The sequence below is a fragment of the Tetrahymena thermophila genome, assembly GCF_000189635.1.
Source record: "Tetrahymena thermophila SB210 genomic scaffold scf_8254431, whole genome shotgun sequence".
In the NCBI taxonomy this organism is placed as follows: domain Eukaryota; phylum Ciliophora; class Oligohymenophorea; order Hymenostomatida; family Tetrahymenidae; genus Tetrahymena; species Tetrahymena thermophila.
The window spans coordinates 506030-526934 of record NW_002476212.1 but is presented as its reverse complement, the minus strand read 5'-3'; the positions used below and the strand labels follow the sequence as shown (position 1 = coordinate 526934).

General features: G+C 21.8%; 5 protein-coding genes across 5 annotated transcripts; 4 read left to right on the top strand and 1 right to left on the bottom strand. All coding sequences in view use genetic code 6, as the record gives it.

Annotated features, from left to right (window-relative positions):
• Nucleotides 1-852: 852 nt before the first annotated feature.
• On the bottom strand, nt 853-3030 carry TTHERM_00313290 (transcription factor Tfb2; the record flags this gene model as incomplete). Its single annotated transcript, XM_001033510.3, has 7 exons — nt 853-1101; nt 1155-1254; nt 1307-1536; nt 1604-1864; nt 2296-2575; nt 2647-2735; nt 2785-3030. The coding sequence occupies 7 exons, from the start codon at nt 3028-3030 to the stop codon at nt 853-855; spliced, it is 1455 nt and encodes a 484-aa protein (XP_001033510.2).
• A 749-nt stretch (nt 3031-3779) lies between these two features.
• Nucleotides 3780-8386, top strand: TTHERM_00313280 (SNF2 family amine-terminal domain protein; the record flags this gene model as incomplete). The annotated part of the gene is made up of 9 exons (XM_001033509.2): nt 3780-4588; nt 4649-5120; nt 5171-5864; nt 5923-6025; nt 6080-6542; nt 6605-6711; nt 6769-7153; nt 7222-7291; nt 7491-8386. 9 exons carry the CDS (start codon nt 3780-3782, stop codon nt 8384-8386), a joined length of 3999 nt encoding a protein of 1332 aa, XP_001033509.2.
• Nucleotides 8387-9559: 1173 nt separating this feature from the next.
• Nucleotides 9560-11797, top strand: TTHERM_00313270 (hypothetical protein; the record flags this gene model as incomplete). Its single annotated transcript, XM_001033508.3, has 2 exons — nt 9560-10025; nt 10323-11797. The coding sequence occupies exons 1-2, from the start codon at nt 9854-9856 to the stop codon at nt 11795-11797; spliced, it is 1647 nt and encodes a 548-aa protein (XP_001033508.1). The 5' UTR covers nt 9560-9853.
• Nucleotides 11798-12816: 1019 nt separating this feature from the next.
• On the top strand, nt 12817-13659 carry TTHERM_00313260 (small GTP-binding domain protein; the record flags this gene model as incomplete). Its single annotated transcript, XM_001033507.1, has 1 exon — nt 12817-13659. One exon carries the CDS (start codon nt 12817-12819, stop codon nt 13657-13659), a length of 843 nt encoding a protein of 280 aa, XP_001033507.1.
• A 4309-nt stretch (nt 13660-17968) lies between these two features.
• On the top strand, nt 17969-20469 carry TTHERM_00313250 (small GTP-binding domain protein; the record flags this gene model as incomplete). The annotated part of the gene is made up of 3 exons (XM_001033506.2): nt 17969-18838; nt 19080-20371; nt 20424-20469. The coding sequence occupies exons 1-3, from the start codon at nt 18020-18022 to the stop codon at nt 20467-20469; spliced, it is 2157 nt and encodes a 718-aa protein (XP_001033506.1). The 5' UTR covers nt 17969-18019.
• Between the last annotated feature and the right edge of the window lie 436 nt (nt 20470-20905).

Here is a 20905-nt window from a genome sequence, read left to right as displayed (position 1 = left end):
TACTCTTGTTATACAAGATAAAAATAATAATGATTATTCTAAAAAAATGAAAGTTTTAAAAAAATTAAAGCATATTGTTTAATTAAAGTTACCTAGCCAAAAAAACATATTTCTAATTTGAAGTTCATTTTATTATTTAATAAAAACAAATAGTTTTAAAATTAAGAAATTTTTTATTAAAAAAAATAATTCTTAGTAGAGATATTTTTTGTATTTTTTTAATTTTGATATAAATAGTTACACTGTGATTTTTTAATAATTTGAGTTTGTAATTGCTTTCAATTTTTACTTTTAGATTTACAACTTTTTAATGAAGTTTAAATTAAAAAAAATACTAATTATTATTGATTAAACCAATTTTCATTCATAGTTGAATGAAATAAAACATCTTCTTTCTTACTTTGTTAGCAGAAGATTCTGAAATAATAAAAGAAAAATATAAATAAATTTCATTAATTAAAAAAATTAAATTCTTTTTATTTTATCAAATGTGAGTTCATTTTTTACAAAAAATTTGGTTGGTTAGTAGCTAGTTATTCAATCAGATAGTTTCAATTTTTAATTTAAAATTTAAAATAATAAAATATTTTAATTAAATGAATAAAGATATTTTATCTCATGATTTTGAATCAATCAAAGTATTTTTTTTAAAATTCAAATCATTTTTTGTTTTAGGTTTCATTTACAGAGTTTCTATTTTTTGGAATATTAAAATAACATTTTTAGATTTTTAATAAGTTTTTTTTTCTTTACAACAAACAAAAAAATTAGTATTAAATTAAATCTAAAATTTTATTTATATGAATATTTAATTAAATTATAAATATCTGATTTAATTTAACATATTTAAAATCAGTCCTTGTCTTTAACATCTTCATCAGAATTATAATTATCATCTCTTCTTATTTGATAATTTTTTTCTCTTTCCCAAGTCTCAATTTCTTATTATATATTATCAGGGATCAAAGAAAAGTTATCTTCTGTTTTTTTGAATAAGTTAAGAAATTCTAGTTTCTTCTTTTAAAGGTTCTAGACTTAAGTTAAGAGAATTGCATTCATTTATTTGTCTTTTAAATATTTTTTCATTTATGGATCACTTGTCTATCATTAAATTTAAATTAAAAAAAATAAATAGAAACTAATTATTAATTTACCTTATTGAAAAACTAAATTAGCAGTCTTGCAGTGAGTCCATTTTTAAATTAATCTTTGGTTTTTTATTCAGATAATTACCCAACAATCAAATGTGGAAATCTTTTTCATTAAATAAAGTAAAATAATTAAAGTAACTAATTAAGTATTTTACTTATAATGTAAATCACAAAAACTTGCTAATAATTTTTCAATATGTTCAGTTTAGTCTTTCAAAGTGTCTTTTGAATCTTTAATCTCTTTGGGATCTTCTTAATCAATATATGCGTATACATTAAAGTTAGTTTCAATTGTTATTTTAGCATTAAGGGTCTTTAGATCAATCTTTCTGTAGCAGAATTACCAAAGTACAGGAGTAATATAGAAGGCAATTCTATCTTTTAACTAAAAATTAATTTAATTTAAATTTAAAAATTTAATTTGTGAATTATTTATTTATATATTTATTTACAATTTCTTTTTTGAATACCATACCAAGAGAGTGTAAATCGTTTAGGAATTCTAATTCTCTTGGTTAAAAAGTAGCTGTTTCATTATTATAAGTATTTTGGTAAATCTTTGTTATATCCAAATTAGAGAGAGTTAGTAAGAAGCTAACAGCAGTTTCAACTGAGATTTTATGATTTCTAGAATACTGATAACAGTAAAGTGTTAGAATTTTATCTATTTATGTATTTGTATCTTCTAAAATAAACTCCATGTATTTTTGATACTAATAAATTATTTTAAAAATTAAATTTTAAATAAAAACAATCAACCAAATAATTTAAAAATTTTTGTAATCAAGCTGCTTTATTTTAAAATAATAATTGAAATGTATTTTTTTTTTTGGTAACAAAAATTAAATCTACTTTAACAAAGCTAATAATAATATCTCATAAACTTTACATTTCATACTCTTAACAAAAATAATTGATTATTTTTTGCTTAATAAAATAGTTAAATAAAGCTTAATTATTATTTTCTTGATGATCATATTATAAGAAATGCAATAAAAAATAATTTTATAGTTGAAAGATTCATTTTATAAATTTTTTTTTTGGTAAAAATATCTACTTTTAATAATAAAATCAAGAATCTTTTTTTTATGTATCAAAATCTATGGTTTAGCTTGATATAAATTTAAGCAAAAATAAAAATTACCCCGCTTCCTAAATTTCCTGGCTCTACGCTAAGAATTTATCTGAATACATCCATAACAAGTCTTGAATATTTACTTTATGATTGTGAGCTTGTATTATTTATTTCTTATGCCATTAACATAAGTTAGTTGCAAATAGATTTCCATTAATTTTTTGCTTTGCCTTCTAGTTATGAATAATCTTTCATATTATTCTTTTTTTGCTTGCAGAAGTCTATTTCTGTTTTCAATCCACAAGTAACAATATCAAGATACGCATTCATGAACCCATAATTTATTGTCCTATATAATTTGCAAATAAATTAAACTTATTAGTAATCAACAAAGTAAAACTTTATTGAATAGTTATGTACTTTTCTTTAAAATTGACTAAATCAAACTCTGCTAAATGGCTTTATCCTTTTGTGAATTCTTAATAGGGGTAATTTTCATCTAACAATCTCTTTTATTATAATAAACCTGTAATGACTAAAATAATAATTAATTTTTACTTTTAGAATGGTCTCCTATTTATTTGGATCTAAGTTTGTATGGAAGCTCAATCTTACCATTTTCTAAATCAATTCCTATGAATACTAATCTATACATCTATACACTGTTAGAACAGTTGCCTGATTTTTGAATAATTCGTTATAGAAATCTCTCTACTTTTTACGAAACTCTTCCCTTGATTATTATCTTAATTTGCTATTTTCCTCTCGCAAGAAATTGATGATAAAATTGCTTTCAGTCTTCATAGATTCTTTGAATTAACTTAGAATTGTTTTAAATTTTCTGACTACTATAACTTTTTTTGCTAAAGATTTTAATTATCAATTTAATAATTAATTACCAACTGAAATATGAAATATTTAATAAAGAGCGCAATTGATATAATAATAATATAAAGTATTGTCTATTTATTTTTAATTTATCAATATTATTAGTGTTTTAATAAAATTATTTTAAATTACTCAAATTATGCTTTTATTTTATGTAATTGAATAAATAAAATAATTTTATAAATAAGAAATTTTATTTTATGAAGTTATTTTCAAGCTAAAATAAGAGCTTTGATTATTCATTTCTAAATTTAGTTAAAAAAATAAATTATTTTGTATTTGATAATTAATAGCCAAACTATCTTCTAATTTTTCTATTTAAATACTTTTCTTTAAGTATAAAATTACAATTCACTCATTCAGACTGTATTATTTTAGAGTTTTTTTTTTAATTTTAATAATAATTTTACATTTTTCAAATAAATTATTTTTCAGTTTTAATTCTTAATATGAAAAAAGAAGACACTTTCTTTTTTAATTTTGGAATAAATTTACATTTTTATTCAAAATATTTAATAGGATTCATACAAATGAGTTAGTTTTTAACTTGTTAATGGTTGCTAATTATTAATCAAATTAATATCTCCCGCAAATTTTTGATAAATTTCAATTAAACTTGAAAATTTTAAATTAAAACACGATATTGATTTATTTGACTTCACTAAATGTCTCAGGATTAGTTTCAATTTAATGAGCAAAGACCAAGAAAAAGAAAGCTTCGCTCAATCGCTGATGAGAAATCTTTGAGCAACTACTTAGGAAGCTTTAAATCTGAATTAATTTTAGGAAATGTAGAAATGATCGTGAACAAAGAGCAGCTTTTTGCTGTAAAAGAAAGCAAATGGAATTTTATTAATGATATAAAATTAGCTAGTAATTACATAAATTTAGAAAATAGTGGTAAACTTAAAAAAGAAGATGTAAAAGTTAATTTAATGGAGGAGCTTATGAAAAATCCCTGCAATTAAGATGTATTAGTAAGCTATGGTAACCCTTAAGAAAAAAAATATTGCCTCCTGAGGCATAAATTCAGTGAAATGTGGAGATTTCCTATTTATTGTAGTTTCTTAGAACTAAGGATAGAGGTATGTGATGATGAAGATTTGGTGGAAAATCGATTATTTTAAAGTATTAACTCTTAAATGCAATAGACTAGAAATAGCATGGAAAATGAGAATTTAAAAGATTTGGTTAAAAATTTCTAAAAAAACCCTAAATAAAATGTTGATGAAATTATTGCAGTAAATAAATTTAGAAATTTAATGAAATAAAACATAGCAAATGCAAGCAAGGTAATGTGTAATGTACACATATATCTTAAATAGCACTTCTATACGTTTCCTTTACATATTCATAAAGGAGTGTTAGAAAAAGGATGCACTAATTTTTCTGAATGCTCAATAAATGAATAAATAGAACTTTTATCTAAAGATTCTTTATATCTTTTGTTTAGTATGCTAAATTTAAATAAATTGTAAATTCTATTTTATCAACTACATAAATATCAATCAATTATTTATTTATTATTTTTTAGAAATTAATTAGACATTCCTTTAAGCAAAAAAATTCCAATTATGAGCCAATATTATAAGATGAAGTCTAAAAAAAATATATTAGATAGTTAAAGGATGAACATATCTTTAACTAATTCTACATAAAAAAAATAAACTGCAGAAAATGAAAAACAGAGTGAAATTTATATGTTGCTTGATGACAAGTTTCTTGAATCAATAGAGTGCTCTGGCTTAAACGTAGATGATGACTTTTTACAAAGTAAAGATACTGTTAGATAAAGTGAGAGTAGAGATAATAGCAGAGAAGATACAGATGATAGCGAAAATTTGGACTTATAAGAATATGATGATGAAAGTGAAGATGAGCACATTTATGAAAATGAAGAAGAGGACGCTGATACTAAAGAAGAAGATAGAAATAATATCGAAGAAGGCAAAAACTTTAAAAAAACACCAACTCCTTCTCAAATGCTGAAATAGTTTGAGTTAAAAGTAATTGATTATGAATTTTACTTATTTTTTAATAATACATGATATTTTAGGAATATCAATAATAAGGACTTACATGGATGCTGCATAGAGAATAAAAGTTATCAAAAAAGAAATTATATGAACAAAAATGGTAAATTTTAAGCACAAACAATCAATTCAAAGACATAACTATGGCCTACGAGCAATATTTAGTGGAAAACCCATATAATGAGGAGAATGTATAGTTTTATTACAATCCTTTGAATGGTCATTCTTGTCTTGACATAGAATTTGAAGAAGATGAAGAACCTGTTTAAGGAGGTATTTTAGCTGATTAGATGGGTTTAGGAAAGACTATTTAAGCTATTGCATTACTGCTTTAATCCAAGTTTAAAGATTATTTAAATGAATCTGATACAAAAAATTAAAATGTGAAATAAAAAAAGCCTAAAAATGTAAGAAAATTTTATTTGAAAAACGAAGACTCAGACGATAGCTACAGAGGCACTGAGGATGAACTAGATGATGAGGATAAATACAGCGATGATGAAGACTCAGATTAAGAAATTACTTTAATTATTGCTCCAAAAAGTTTAGTCAATTAATGGAGATTAGAAATTTAAGCAACACTTAAAGATATTGAGAGCCTATAGATCTACTAATATGAGAAAGGACAAAAGTATTCAAAAAAGAAAAAACTGTTCAAAGGAATCGATATTGTTATCACAACCTATGGTACTCTTTCAGCAGAATATATGAGCATTAGTAATTTTATTAAATTTACATAATATTTTATTTTTAAATAAATATTTTTAATTTAAAGAAAAAGGAAAAATATAAAAAGGAAATCTACTAAATTAAAAATGGGAGAGAGTTATATTAGATGAGGCTCACTTGATTCGTAATAGGAACACTTAAATTTCATAGTATTCAATATATTTTGCTAATATAATACTAATGTTTTTTCATATTTAAAATAGAGCTTGCTGCGAGTTGAATAGCAAATTTAGATGGTGTCTCACTGGTACTCCTTTGTAAAATAAAATAGAAGATTTGTTCGGATACTTTAGATTTCTTAAAGTTCCATAGATTGGAGAATGGAGATGGTGGAGCGACTATATCTCAAAAAGCAGAAATAAAGAAAAAACATATTAATTCATAAAAGCTGTATTAAAAGGAATGATGCTTAGAAGAACAAAGACTACGAAAGACTAAGAAGGCAAACCTATAATCGTCTTACCATAAAAAATTATTAATGTTGATAACATAAGTTTTAATAAATTTGAAGGAGAGCTTTATACAATATATTTCTCTAATTAATAAAAATTATTTGCTGGACTGCTAGACTAGTATGAGCAAGAAAGAAGTTAAAGAGGTAGATTACACGAATAAATGTTTGTTATGGTAAACAATTTAAGAATGATGTGTAATAATTTCTAGATGGTAATAATAAATTTTATTAAAGTTTTAACTATTTTATTTTATTTATGTTCTTTATTAAACAGGTCAAGCTTTTTCAAGACAGTAATTTAGAGAAGCTCAGAAAAATCATTATTGAGCTTAAGAAAGAAAATAAGAAAGAAGCCGCCAATCCAAATAAATAGAAATGGGAGTAAAAATAGTTTATTTTTCTAGATTTAGATTTTTTTAAAATAAATATAAAATAAAGTGAGAAGTTTTTGAGAATGGATTATCCAGGTTTAACAGATGAGCAGATTTAAGAAAAGCTGGCCTAAATGAACTAAAGCTAGTCTTAGAATTTTAATGAAGGTGATGATGAAGAAGAATAATAATAAATAGATTATAAAAAACTAGCAAAAACTGATAGAGTTGTAGATATAATAGAATAAGTTTAAAAGAAAGGTGAAAAAATACTTTTGTTTACTCAATGGCACGACTCAATATAAAGACTAAAGAAAAGATTTGAGGATTTAGATATAGGTTATTGTGAGCTTCATGGTAAAATGACAATAAAATAGCGTGCTAAATAAGTTCATGATTTTTATAGATTACCAAGTAAAACTGTAATGGTTCTTTCATTGATGGCTGGTTGTGTAATTAATACTTAGTTATCTTTAAAGAGTAGATTTTTAATTTTTATTAATCTTCATAAATATTACAGGTTGGACTTAACTTAACATGTGCAAACAATGTTATAATTATGGATCCATGGTGGAATGGTGCAATAGAAGGTAATAAATATATAATTTATTAAACAAAAAAATATTTATTATATTATAATTCTTCGTATGTTCGCACACTCCTCCCAGAGCTGTGACCGGTTTTTCCAATTTTTTTTTATTAGAGTTAATATGTTTGTGTGTTGGTATGCGATGATTTACAGTATAAATTTTTTATTTAAAATTATCATATTTTTAAAAAATTAATTAGATTAAGCTGTAGACAGAGTTTACAGAATTGGTTAAAAAAAAGATGTAAACGTGTATAGGTGTTTGATAAAACATGATGATTCTATTGATTTAAGGATAAGTGAACTTTGTAAAAAAAAGGAAGCTTTGTGCAATAAGATTTTAAGTCTTTCTCAGGATGAAAGAAGTATTTCGCAAAATCTAACTATTGAAGACTTTAAATTTCTTTTTGGACTTAGTAATCCAAATGTGCCAAGCTAAATTGATCCTAATTTTAATTAGGATTTAAACAATAGCAACGGTATATTTGCAAGCAAAACATAAAATCTAAATTAAATGGTATAAAGCAAGAATGATATTTAACAAAACTTTTAAAGAAGTAGTAATAGATTTATTAGCAACTTAACTCAAAGTGTAACAATTAGTGGAGAAAAAAATTTAAATACCAGTGGCAATAAATTAATGAATAGCATTCGATAATCTTCAAGTAATAGCAATACGAAAGAATTTATTATAAAAGATTCATAATAAAATACTTCCTCTATTTATCCCCTTTTTTAGCCAGCCCAATAATTATAAAGATCAGAAACTTTATTTGCCTAACCTAATGTATTTGGAAAATAGTAATCTGGAGATTTTAAAAATAACATAAACAATTATACAGATTAAGCTTTTAAAATAAATAATGTAGATGCTTCTATAACTAAACCATTGTTTAGTAGGGAAGCTGTAGCATATGGTAATTAAAATGAAAAGCCTTAAAATGTATTCTAAAACTAATATTATGGTGATGATGAGGATTATTTCTATGAGAGTTCAAGAAAGTAAAGAAGTAGGCTGAGTAGAAACAGAATTTCTTAGAATACAAATTTCAATTAAAATCCATAAAAATAATTTAGAGCTGAAGATAAATTATGATTAAAATTAACAAATTAAAAAATAAAATTTTATGCGCGATTATAATTTTAGTAGTTTATTAATCAAATTCATATTTATATATTAAGTAAAATAATTCATTTTAATGATTACACTTAAAATTAAATACATAAAATATATTTTCATTTGCAAAAAGTTTAATACTGTTTGATAAATATGATGTATTTATGCAGCTTTTGATAATAATTTATCTAATTTATTGATACATATCAAATCAATTTCAAAGATAAAAAATAGACGTTTATAAATGAATATAGAAGATAATAAGCAAATCAGATTTTCTTAGATTTTTGAGTGGTAGAGGAATTAAGAAAGTGTTAATTAAGCTTTAAATTTATTCACAAGAAACATTTCTAACTTGTCTATCGAAAAAAAACAAATACCAATTTAGATTAATTTAGTGATTAAGTAAATTTACTTCTGGGAGTAAATATTAATATATACGCAATACAATTTAATAATTTAATTCTGTTCATTATAATTGAATGATAACTCTTATTATGAGGATTTGTTAATTGTATAAATAAAATAAATATATTGAATGTTTGTAATGATATGTCTTATGCAACTATTAATTTATTTTTTTTTAGAGTATCTTCTATATCTGTTTGCAATTTTTTAATTATGCTTTGTTCTATATAAAATTTAGAGCGATTTGATTTTCTGAAATAATCTGATAAAGAGAATTTCGACTATGCGGTAAAATAATCTAAAATTTTTTCTATTAAATATTTATAAATTTACATTTTACATAATTATTCATTCTTTTAATAACCATTTTTTAAAGAATACTCAGTGGATGATAATTAAAGATTAAATATTAGTTTATTCTCGTAGTTATTTAAAAATTCAACTTATAAATGAAATTCTCTTTTTATCCTCTAAAAAATGCTTTTTTCAAATAAAAATAGGATAGGGAAATTGTCTGATCACAAAAACTCTTTATAAAAATAATCAACTTAATAATTTTGGAGTTAAGCGAAGAAATTTTTTTGTCAAAGCAATTGAGAATTCCAAAGATACAATATTTTATTAGTGTTTTGATGATAAATCAATAAAGTGAGGGAGTTTGTAAAAGGGTTTCTTTTTTGATGCTATTATAGATAAAAAAGTTGCTTTCACAATAAATAATTAATAAAATAAGATAGGATAATGAGTATCAATAGTTTTTAGTATTAATAATATATATATATATAAAACATAAGCTGGTTGTTAACAAAAATTCAATAAAACAATAAAAAAGCAAAAAAAAGACATTATAATTAAAAGCTTATTTCAAACAAAAAATAAACTAACAAGAAAGAGTTTATTCAAAGATCAGATAGATAAGATACCTACTAACCAATAGCTAATTTTCTATCCATATTTTTTGATTACTATTAAAACAACAGCATAGCCTAGTAAAAAAGAGAGCGCATTTATTTCTTTGAACCAGTTTAGACAAAATTAATGAGTTTTAGAAGCGATTAAACAATAGTTTGTGGGTAAGAACCAAATATAGTCCAAAGTCCTATGCTTACGAAAGCTTGCCCATTCACTCCTCTTACATAGAGCTTAAAATGTGAGCCTTATTACATGAATTCCCCAACTGCATCAATATCAGCCACTTAAAACTGTGTTGGTAAACAAACATCTTGATCCTCCTCTTTACCACAACTTTAATTTTAGAAAGAAGCAATAATTTTTTCATTAAAATTTCCTTATTCTTTAATACACGATTTCTTTTGCTTATTTCTAATGAGAACATATTAAAGCATAATAATATGCAAAATACAAATTATCTTTCGTTTTAAATTGAAAAAAATTCTCACATAAATCCTTGACTCTAACAAGATAATTTTTAGATTTTTTGTTGCTATCTTTGCTTTATTCCAAGTTTATTGATGAAATTTACTTACAAAATCATAAATAAAAATAGATGAAATCTCCTTAGAGAATGCTAAGTAGGATATAAGTTAATCAAATTAAGTTGATAGCCTTCAGACAACTAAAAATACTTTAACTTCGGAATATTAATTGCAAGAGTGCTAAATTAGCTAGAAAAACTTAGCATTTATACAAGAGCCCTAGATAAATTAGAAATATTCTTGCAAAGCAAGATAAGTACCATTTACCACAGCTTTTACTGGCATTCCATGCTAACTTAATGATGACAATGAAGATAATATATAAAAATCAAACGGATTCAAAAGAGGAAAGTCTTAAAGCAATAGCGAAGCAATCAGAAGAAGACAGGAAACTGTGAACCTAAAGGATCGCTAATTTGGCATGTCAAATAAAAATAACTAAGAAGAAACAGAAAGCGACTCAGATGACTCTCTTTCAGATTCTGATTCATCTATTTCTAATAGTGACTTTTTGAACCAAAAATATTAATTAGACAACATTTAGGATAACTTGAATTAAAATCTTACATTCTAATCAACAAATGATATTTAATTCAACTTATACCCTTATTATTAATTCAATGGCTCATTATAAAATTAATACAATTATTTTGATACTAATTAATAAAATATAAAATTAAATGAAAATATACAATAAAATAATTTTAATTTAACTGCTGAGTAGTTGCAAGAAAGAAATTTCTAATAGCACCTATTAAAAAAAGGCATTCATAAAAATGATCATTTATCAGCTCAAAAGAAAAAATTCAAGTATGGATACAAAAATATGAGTAGAGAAGAATATTAAGAATATCGCATAAAAAAAGCTGAGAAGAGAGAGAAAAGGAGAATCGAAAAAGAATAAAATGCTGGATCTATCCAAACTGAATCTATTTACAAACTAGTTCTTGTAGAGTCTATTGAAAAACCTAAAAAAGCATATATTCCTAAAAAAATAAGAGAATAAATGGAGATGGAATAATAGTTAAATAGCGAAAATAGATGTAAAAGCGCTAGCTAAGTAAGCTAAGCAGAATAAACATAAACCAGAAAGACACTATAAAAGACAAACGATTAGTAATACGAAATATTTTAATTCTCAAGAACTTCTGAAAAGCCACTTGTCAGAACTGTATACAAAAAAGAGTTAGTTGTCTAATTCTAAGTAGAAACAGAAAATCCTTTTGCTTTGATGGAAATCGGAGTTTTCAATTATTAAGACAATATTGAATTCTATTTTATAAATAAATTCAAAATCATCAACAAATTTATAAACAGAAACTATAATCAAAATAAATACTTTGAGACTGAATTAACTTCAGAGGATTTCATTTTCAAAAATGGAACAAAATTTGAGTTTTCAGTCAAATACAACTGCATCATACTTAAAAATTTAGATACTTAAGAAAGCACCAACCTTTATTGTGATAAATATATAGCCTCTAATAAAAAATTAAATATTTTTATCCGTTTATTCAAAGGCGGAGATGTTGTTCATTTACTTTGATTCAATAACTAACTACTTTAACCAAAAAAAACAAATAAATGATTTTTAAATAATAACTACTTTGAAAAAAAAATACTAAACATAATAACATAACCTCATATACTCTTTTACAATAACTCATTTCAAAAAAATACTATTTATATTAATAACTATTAAATATTGAATATAAATAAATGGAATATTTTAAATATTTTATAATTAATTTTATTATTGTTTGTTTATTTTATGTATACATACACTCACACACAACTGATATAAATTTTTAAAAAATTAGTCTTTTAATTTTATTTAGAATTCTTGAAAAAAAATTGAATAAATGTTTATTGACTTTAAAAGTATTTTTAACATAATTTATTTAATTTAAGTATCAATAAAAATAATTTTTTCTTGTAGTTTTACTTATTCATTCATTTTATTCTTTTAAAATGATTGGTTGATTGTGTATGATGAGCTATTAATAAAACTTTAAAATAAAAATTATTAGTTTAAATCCAATAATTGAAACTGAATACAAAAAAATTTTTTAGATATTTAAAGAAATAAAATTATTTAGATACTGTTTTTTTATTTTTAGAAGATTTTTAATGATTTTAACTTACTTTTAACTAAATAATTTTGCTGACAAAATTAATCATTTTCTATGTGAAAATAAACCTATTAAAAAGATATAATAATATTTCAATTACACATTTTATAATATGAAAATGAAATATTAGAAATTTCTCAATTTTAAAAAAAGAAATAACTATATTTATTTAAAAATCAAGTTTATTTTGTTTCATTATAAATGGTAGAAAAAATCAATTATTTTTTTTACTTGAAATTAAAAGAACTTATATTACTATATAGTTAATTTAATTAATGTCTTTGTTAGGAATATTGATTACTGACTTTTTTATATTAATTTAATTGATAACTTACTGTAATAACATTTTTAAAATCTCTAAAAAATTAAAAAAAAAAAAAAAAATATATTTAATCACAAACAACAAGTAAATAATTTAGTCAGAACCTAAAAAATGAACTATCTTGACATATTTGGAAGCTAAATTTCAATAAGGTTTAAAGATTCCACAATTCATAAGACTAAATTTGGAGCATTTTTATCAGTTACTTTGTCTGTTATAGTATTACTAAGACTAGGAATTTTAGTTTTTTCTGCAGTTAGCGGAAGAAATCCAACTGTTCTTTTTTAAGAAAGAAAGGTGTCAGATCCAAAAAAGTTTGTCATAACTCCTAATACACTTTCTCTAGCTATGGGAGTTTTAGATATTAACGATAATTATTATAATGACAACAGATTATTCACAATTTAGGGAGTTCATAAGACAAAAAAAAATGTCTATAATAGTTAAACAGGTTAATTCGATTCAATTTTTAACTCAACGGTGTTTAGTCTAGTTAATTGTACAGACGACAATGTTCCTGACCCTCATTTAAGAGATTTTTTTCTTAAGTCATAGTTTTACATCCATTAATGCATTCCTAAAGACTTAGAAGTAGAGATTGAAGGGTAGTTCAATTCTGATTCATACCAAGAACTAAATTTTTATTTCATCAAATGTACTGGATAAGGTTGCAAAGATGAAAAAGAAATAGATGCTCTGGTGAACAACAACTTCATTGAATTATTATTTACAGATGTCTACTTTTCACCTGAAAACAAAGATAATCCTTTTGTAAAGTATTCAAGAGATTTGTATTGGGTTTCTAGCTAGAATCTCCCAAGGGAAGCTAACGTATTTATGAGAAATAATTATGTAGAAAGCGATTTTGGATGGGTTACATCTGATAAAAATACTTAAGTTTATCCTTCTTTTAGCTACGGCGACAATTAAGTCAGTTATTAATTTTTTAATTGAATTAACTTTAATTTTTTTTCTATTCTTATTTCTTTTGTTTCCTTTAAATTTTATTTCCAAATTTTCTACTTATTATACATTTTTATATATTGATCTTTACTGTTTAATTGCTTTTAATAAACAATAATAATTTTTTATAATTAATTTATAGATAGTTGATCCTTCCAATAATTTTTTCTTTCATCTAGTAATAAGATTTGAAAAAGAAAAAGAGAATTTATACAAAAGATCCTATGATAATTTATTTACTATTATGTCTTAAATAGGAGGTTTTTATTAAATTATTTTCACTATTTTTTCACTTATTTCGTTTAAATACACAAATATTCACTTTAGCAGATCTTTAATGAATAATTCATTTGATTTTAAAGATGTTACAAATAAACCAAATGATGATTTACAATTTAAAAATCTTTCTTAAATTAATAACTAGACAAATCCAATTATTTCCTAAGGTATTTAAAAATAAAGAATTCAAAATTACCCTACTTTTAGTCGGATTAATGAAACTGTGCAAAATCAAATAAAGTAATAGCAAAATACTTAAAGTTCTCCAATTTAATTTAGGGATCTTTCATATTCTATTGAAAACAAAAAGCAACATATTTATTGTGATAATTTAAATTTATCTTAACAAATAAATAAAAAAAAGAAAGATGAATAAAATTAAACATTGAAAAATGATGAAATTTTATAAGAATATAAATAATTTCAAGAATTTACATCAAAATATTCAATTTTGAAATTTAATGCCTTTTAATACTTGTTATTCCTTAAAAAATATCTGAAATTTATAACTATTATAACCTTTAATTTAGTGATATAGTTATGGTTATATGAGGAAAAATTTTAAATCAGCTTATATATTGTTTCATATTTTGCTTATAATCAACTATTTAAAAAAAAGTTAAATCTTTAAAAGTAGGTATTAATTTATTGATAGTTGTAGTAAAATTAGTAATTTGAGAAACATTCATTTTATATTTAATACCTAATCCTGTTGGTTGTGATAGATTTGAATTAAAAGATTACTGACATCACTTACTTAAAAAGAAGCAAATTAAAATTTTTAAAAGTACAATAATTAAACAAAATTTGTTTATTTTATATATTAAATTTTGAATTTTAAGCTACTTTCATTGAAATCTGTTGTTTAATTAATAAAGTAAAAAGTGGTTAAAACAAAGTAAATTTAGAGTCTATTTTATTTTTTTATAATATTTTAAAATCAACAATTTATCTAATTAAAGAAAATAAAGTTTATGAAAACGGTAAAATAGGTATACATGCTAATAACCATTTTTTAAAATTAGTGTAATCAAAATAATTAGAAGTATCTGTTATTTAAATTATTGATATTTTATAATCTTAAAATGATAAGAATTGAATATTTTTACTTTATAATGTGTTGACATACATTAAAAATACTATGAATTTGTCATACATAAGAAGCTATTAGAATAATCTTTTTTGATTTTAAATTATTAATCTATATTTATTGTAAAATTATTATTTAATGCTGTTTACGATGTTGGCTTTACTATTAGAAAGGTACCAATATCAGCTATTTGAGAAAAAGATAATATAATTAATTTGTATTTAATGTTGTTTGTTTAGTTAAATTTTTTGTTAGATAGCCTGTAGTTGTGTGGCTAATAAATCTTCTCTAAAAATTTATTCTTCAAAATTTTCATAGCTTAAAAATTTATATGTATCATTTATTAATTTTTCATTATTTATTAATTATTTTTTAATTTTTGAATAATAAAAGAAATATTTTTTAATTTTTTAATGAAAAATATGAATGTAAGCATAAAAGCTTAGTTTAATTTTGTTTTAAAATTATCATATAATTATTTTTTTTATTTCTATTTACTAAATTTGAGTTTGGAGTAATGAAACTGAGAATTTAGATAATTTGGAAAAATTTAATTATTGAAGAATAAAGGGAAAAAAAAAACTCACATTCATATTTTTAATATTAATATTAATTATAGTAGAGTAAAAAATTAATTTTTGAGATAATAAAATTTAATTAAAATTATTCTTCTAATATTTATCACATAGACAATAGACAGACGATATGAAAAATGTTTTTCCATTTAAGTTTAATTTCTAGAAAAATTTATCTGAGAAAGAAGTTCCAATCTAGCTCACTTTTAATAATTAAATTAACATAATTGTCTAATAATTCAATCTATTTTTTGTAATGAAATATTTTTGTTATAATTTTTTTCAAAATAAGATTTTAATTTAAAAATTTTTTTTATAAATAAAATTTTAATTTAAAAATTTTTTAAAAATAATCATAAGAATAATTTTTAAATAAACTAAAGAGAGTACCTAGTATTAGATTCCTTAAAATTTTTATATAAAGATTAGATTGATTATATTGACATTTGTTAAAGTAAAGAAATTTATGTCTCCTATTTTACTTTCATTACTAAGATATAAATTATTTTGATTATTAGAATTTTTGACAAACAAATTATTTCTAAACGTCTTACTAATTAATACCCTTTAATAACTTTTAGTATTAATCAATATTCGCTTATATTAATTGTAAGCATAAATACTTTTACTCAATATTTTAATGAAATAAATGAAAACAAAATTTTCATTGAAATTTTCTGAATATTAAATGAGTGATTTAAAGTATTTTTTATATTATTTTCAAATATTTTTTAAAATTTTGTTTATTTTATGTCTATTTTTTGTTTAAATAAATGAGTAATCTATTTTTTCACTATTTTGATTGATTAGCTAATTTTTTTCCTTAATTAATGATTGTGGCAATTTATTTCAAGAATTTTTACTTCAAAGCAAATAAGAAAATTCTAAATTTTTATTTATTATATGTAAGATAAAAAAAGTAAAAGTCACAAATCAATATAGTTTGTTTTATAATTATTAAATTAGATTATAATTTATCTATACTTCAAAGACAACAATTTTATTTTTCAAGCATACTTGTAAATGCAACCATAATTTAAAATTTAATAACTTGTATTATTATAAATTTATTTTATTTTACAAGCGATTAATATTTAAAACTAATTATTTTGCTTCAAATATTTTGTCAGTAAGAATTTATAAGATATACTTCATAATATTGTAAATTAGTTCTTTTAACTATAATTAAAAATAGAAACAATATTACATCTTTATGCGCAAATTAATTTGTTAAATACTTTTAAAAATAAAAAATGCTTGGAATTTGGAGAAAATCAGTAGCAAATTTATCTTATTAATAAACAAAATTTGAATATTTTGGTATTGTATTAACAAAAATATATTTTAAAAATTTTAATAACGAATAATACAGTTAACATATTTATAATAATAAAAATAATAAAAAAACGTAAATTTATTACTACTTCAATTATATTCAATAAAATAAACAAACAATTTGTGTTGAATCTACTTAAATATTTAAAATTCTCAAATCAATTTAAATTCAATCATTAAAATCTTAGTGTTACATTTTTTTAGATTAGATTGAGCAAAATTAATTGAATTCGTTTAAATTAAATTAAATAATACTTCTAATTAAGTAGCTATTAATATTTTTTCATACTTTTATGGACATATATATTTGGATTTTCAATAAAAATTTACTAAATAAATTCTGTGTTTTCAATTTAGTAAAACATAAAAATTTTCGATTTTTTCAATTTCTTTTCCCTCATATTTTGATCAAAACTCTGAAGGGGAAAAAAAAATAAAGCATTCTTCTAGTTTAATTAGAAATTAAAATTAATGTTGATTGAAGTATCATAAATATATTTTGAAAGAAAGATTTATTTTTTTTGAGAAAGATATTTCAACTTAAAAGTAAATTTTAGAATAATATTTCGAAACAAAAATATTTATTAGTTTTATTTACATAATTTTTTATATAAATTGTATATATTAATTTAAAGAGAAACTTTCATTTAATAAAAAATAAAGCTTACTTAAATTACTTCGAAAATGTCTTATTTTTCTTACTTTTTGGTTTATTCATGTTTGTATAAATAAACTAAAACAATTACTATGATTACATTTACAGTTTTACTACATTCTACTAATTTTATTTTTTATCATTTATTAAAATCAATTTGAATGTTTAAGTTGAAAATCTAATTTATAAAATTAGAAGAAGTAATCTAAGCCATGCTTTTAAAAATGATCAGCCATTAAAAATCACTCCATTAAATTAAGCTTATTAATAATTTAATTCATGAATATTGATTTATTTTTATTACAATTATTTGTTGGATTTGATTTGTTTATAATAAATTAGAAAATCTAAATTACATAAAAATAAAAAAAAGCAAAAATTAATTAATTAATCAAAATTGATAAGTCAATCAAATAAATGAATAAGCTCGATATATTTGGAAGTTAAGTTTCTGTAAGATTTCAGGGATCTTCAATCCATAAAACTAAATTTGGAGCATTTTTAACTATGGTTTTATTCTTAATAATAATGCTAAGATTAGGAATTTTAATATACAACGTACTTGATGGAAGAAATCCAACAGTTCTTTTTTAAGAAAGATAGGTATAAGACCCAAAAAAATTTGTCATAACCCCTGATACCCTTTCTCTTGCTATTGGAGTTCTTGATACTAACTATAACTATTATATTGACAATAGCTTATTCACAATATAAGGAGTACATAAGACAAAATAAAATGTATACAACTAAACTACAGGTCAGTATGATTAAATTTTCTAATCAAGAGTGTTTAATCTAGTTAATTGCACTGATGATAATGTGCCTGATCCTAAATTAAGAGAATATTTTCTCAAATCCTAGCTTTATATGCATCAATGTATTCCAAAAGATATGGTATTGGAGATTGAAGGATAGTTCAACTCTGACTTTTACTAAGAGCTTAATTTTTACTTTTACAAATGTACTGGAAATGGATGCAAAGACGAAAAATAAATAAATGCTCTAGTAAATAACAATAATATCGAGCTATTATTTACAGATGTTTACTTTGCACCTGAAAACAAAGATAACCCCTTTGTAAAATTTTCAAGAGATTTATACTGGATTACCAGTTAAAATCTTCCTAGAGAAGCTAATGTTTTTCTTAGAAACAACTATGTTGAGAGTGATTTTGGATGGATAACATCAGATATCACAACTTAAGTTTATCCCTCTTTCAGCTACAATGACGATTAAGTAAGTTACTCAATTTTTGTTTAAATAATTTTAAATACCTATTTTTATTCTTTTAGTTTCTTTAAATATTTGATGATTTAGAAAAAAATTTTCTTCAATTTTAAGAAAAAGTTAAAATTTGATCTTCTTCAATTTTTTAAGTAGTTCTACAAAATAAATATATTGATTTTTTCATTTATGATGTTGAGTTTTTTTTTTTTTAATTATTCTTTTACAATATTTAATTTTATATCTAAAATAGATAGTTGATCCTTCAAATCAATTTTTCTTTCATTTAGTTATAAGATTTGAAAAAGAAAAAGAAAATTTATATAAAAGAACTTATGATAATTTATTTACAATTATGTCTTAAATTGGTGGTTTTTCTTAAATTTTGCTCACAGTCTTTTCATTTATTGGTTTTAGATACTCAGAAATTCATTTAAGTAGATCTTTAATTAATTAATCATTAGACTTTTAAGATGTCACAAATAAGCCAAATTAAGGCACACTGATATCAAACCCTACTTAGGTTAATATTCATCCTCTTAATAACAACAATATTAAAGATAATAATATTATAGATGGAGCAGATTCTTAGGGTATTTAAAAATAAATACACTAAAAATAAGCTACTTTTAGCCATATTATTAATGAAAAGTCCATTATTAATGCAAATTAACTTGAAAATGCTAACTTTTCTCCTATTTTCTCTAAAGATATTAAATACTGTCTTGAAAATAAAACTAATTAAAATTAACTAAATTTATCATAAATGCTAAATAAAAAAAATGTAGAAGATTAAAAATAAAAATTAAGTGAAGAGGATATTTTGTAAGAATACTAAAAATAACTAGAGATTACCTAAAATTACTCAAAGTTAAAATTTAATGTTTTTTCTTATATGCTATCATTTGCTACAAAAGCTTTTAAGAGTTTTAGGAATAAAAAAAAAATAATTGACTATGCATTCAAAGAGATTGATAATAACTTAGACATTGAATACATAATCAAAAAATTTGTAGAAATAGATAAATTAAAAAGAATTTTACTTAATGATGATTAATTAACTTTATTCAATTTAATTCCTAAACCCCAAATACTTTACAAAGTTGATCAAAAATAAGGTGTTGTTATCGAGAAAAATTCATTGTTAAATAATAAGGAAAATTTAAGTAATTTTGAATAATTTAAAAAGGCGAAATAAAGCTTTAAAAATATTTACGGGAAGCAAAAATAAACCAAAATCGATTTAAGTATTTTAAATTTGATAGATGATAAGCAGTATCAAATGTTAAGCAATTAATTGCCTACAAAATAATCCTAACAAAATTATTAATAGTAAATGATAAAAATGCAAAATTTATAAAATAATTTCCCTTATAATCTTGAGTAATCATCAAGTGCTAATTATGGGAAAAACTAAGTAAATTAAGATGAAGGACCTTAAGATAGTTCTGAAGATTATTTTGATTAAAATAAAATAAAAAAATATTCTACATTAAAAAAAGTAAGAAATCCTAGTCTTTACTCCTCTACTTCAAATTAAGAAAGGTAACTAACTTTTCATAATGAAAACTTATTTAAAAATATTTTTTTAAAATAGGAATAACATTTATTAAATATAAGACTATGTTGAAGAACACTTGTGAGTTTTTAGCTGTATAAAGAAATTTAATCTTTATTATAAGTTTAGAGTGAGTTAGAAATCAAACAATAATTAATTACTTTTTGTTATCAAGAAATATTTTAAGTTAATGATTTATTCTCAATATTTTAAAATTGAATAATTTATTTTTCTCCTTTATTTGTTTTATATAAATTTTGTTATTGTTTAATTGGAAAGTAAGAGTGGTATTTTACGTTTTTAAATCAACTTTAATGAATTTAATTTATTATTATTATTATTCTATGCGGATGACCTTGTACTAATTTTTAATATGTAAAACCTAGATGAGCTTTTGTTTAATATGAGAATAATCTTTAAAAAATATAACCTAATAATAAATAATAATAAATCGGCTATTATGCCAATAAAAAATGATCCTAAATCCCTTTTTTAAACTTCAGCTTGGTATGAGTTAGGTA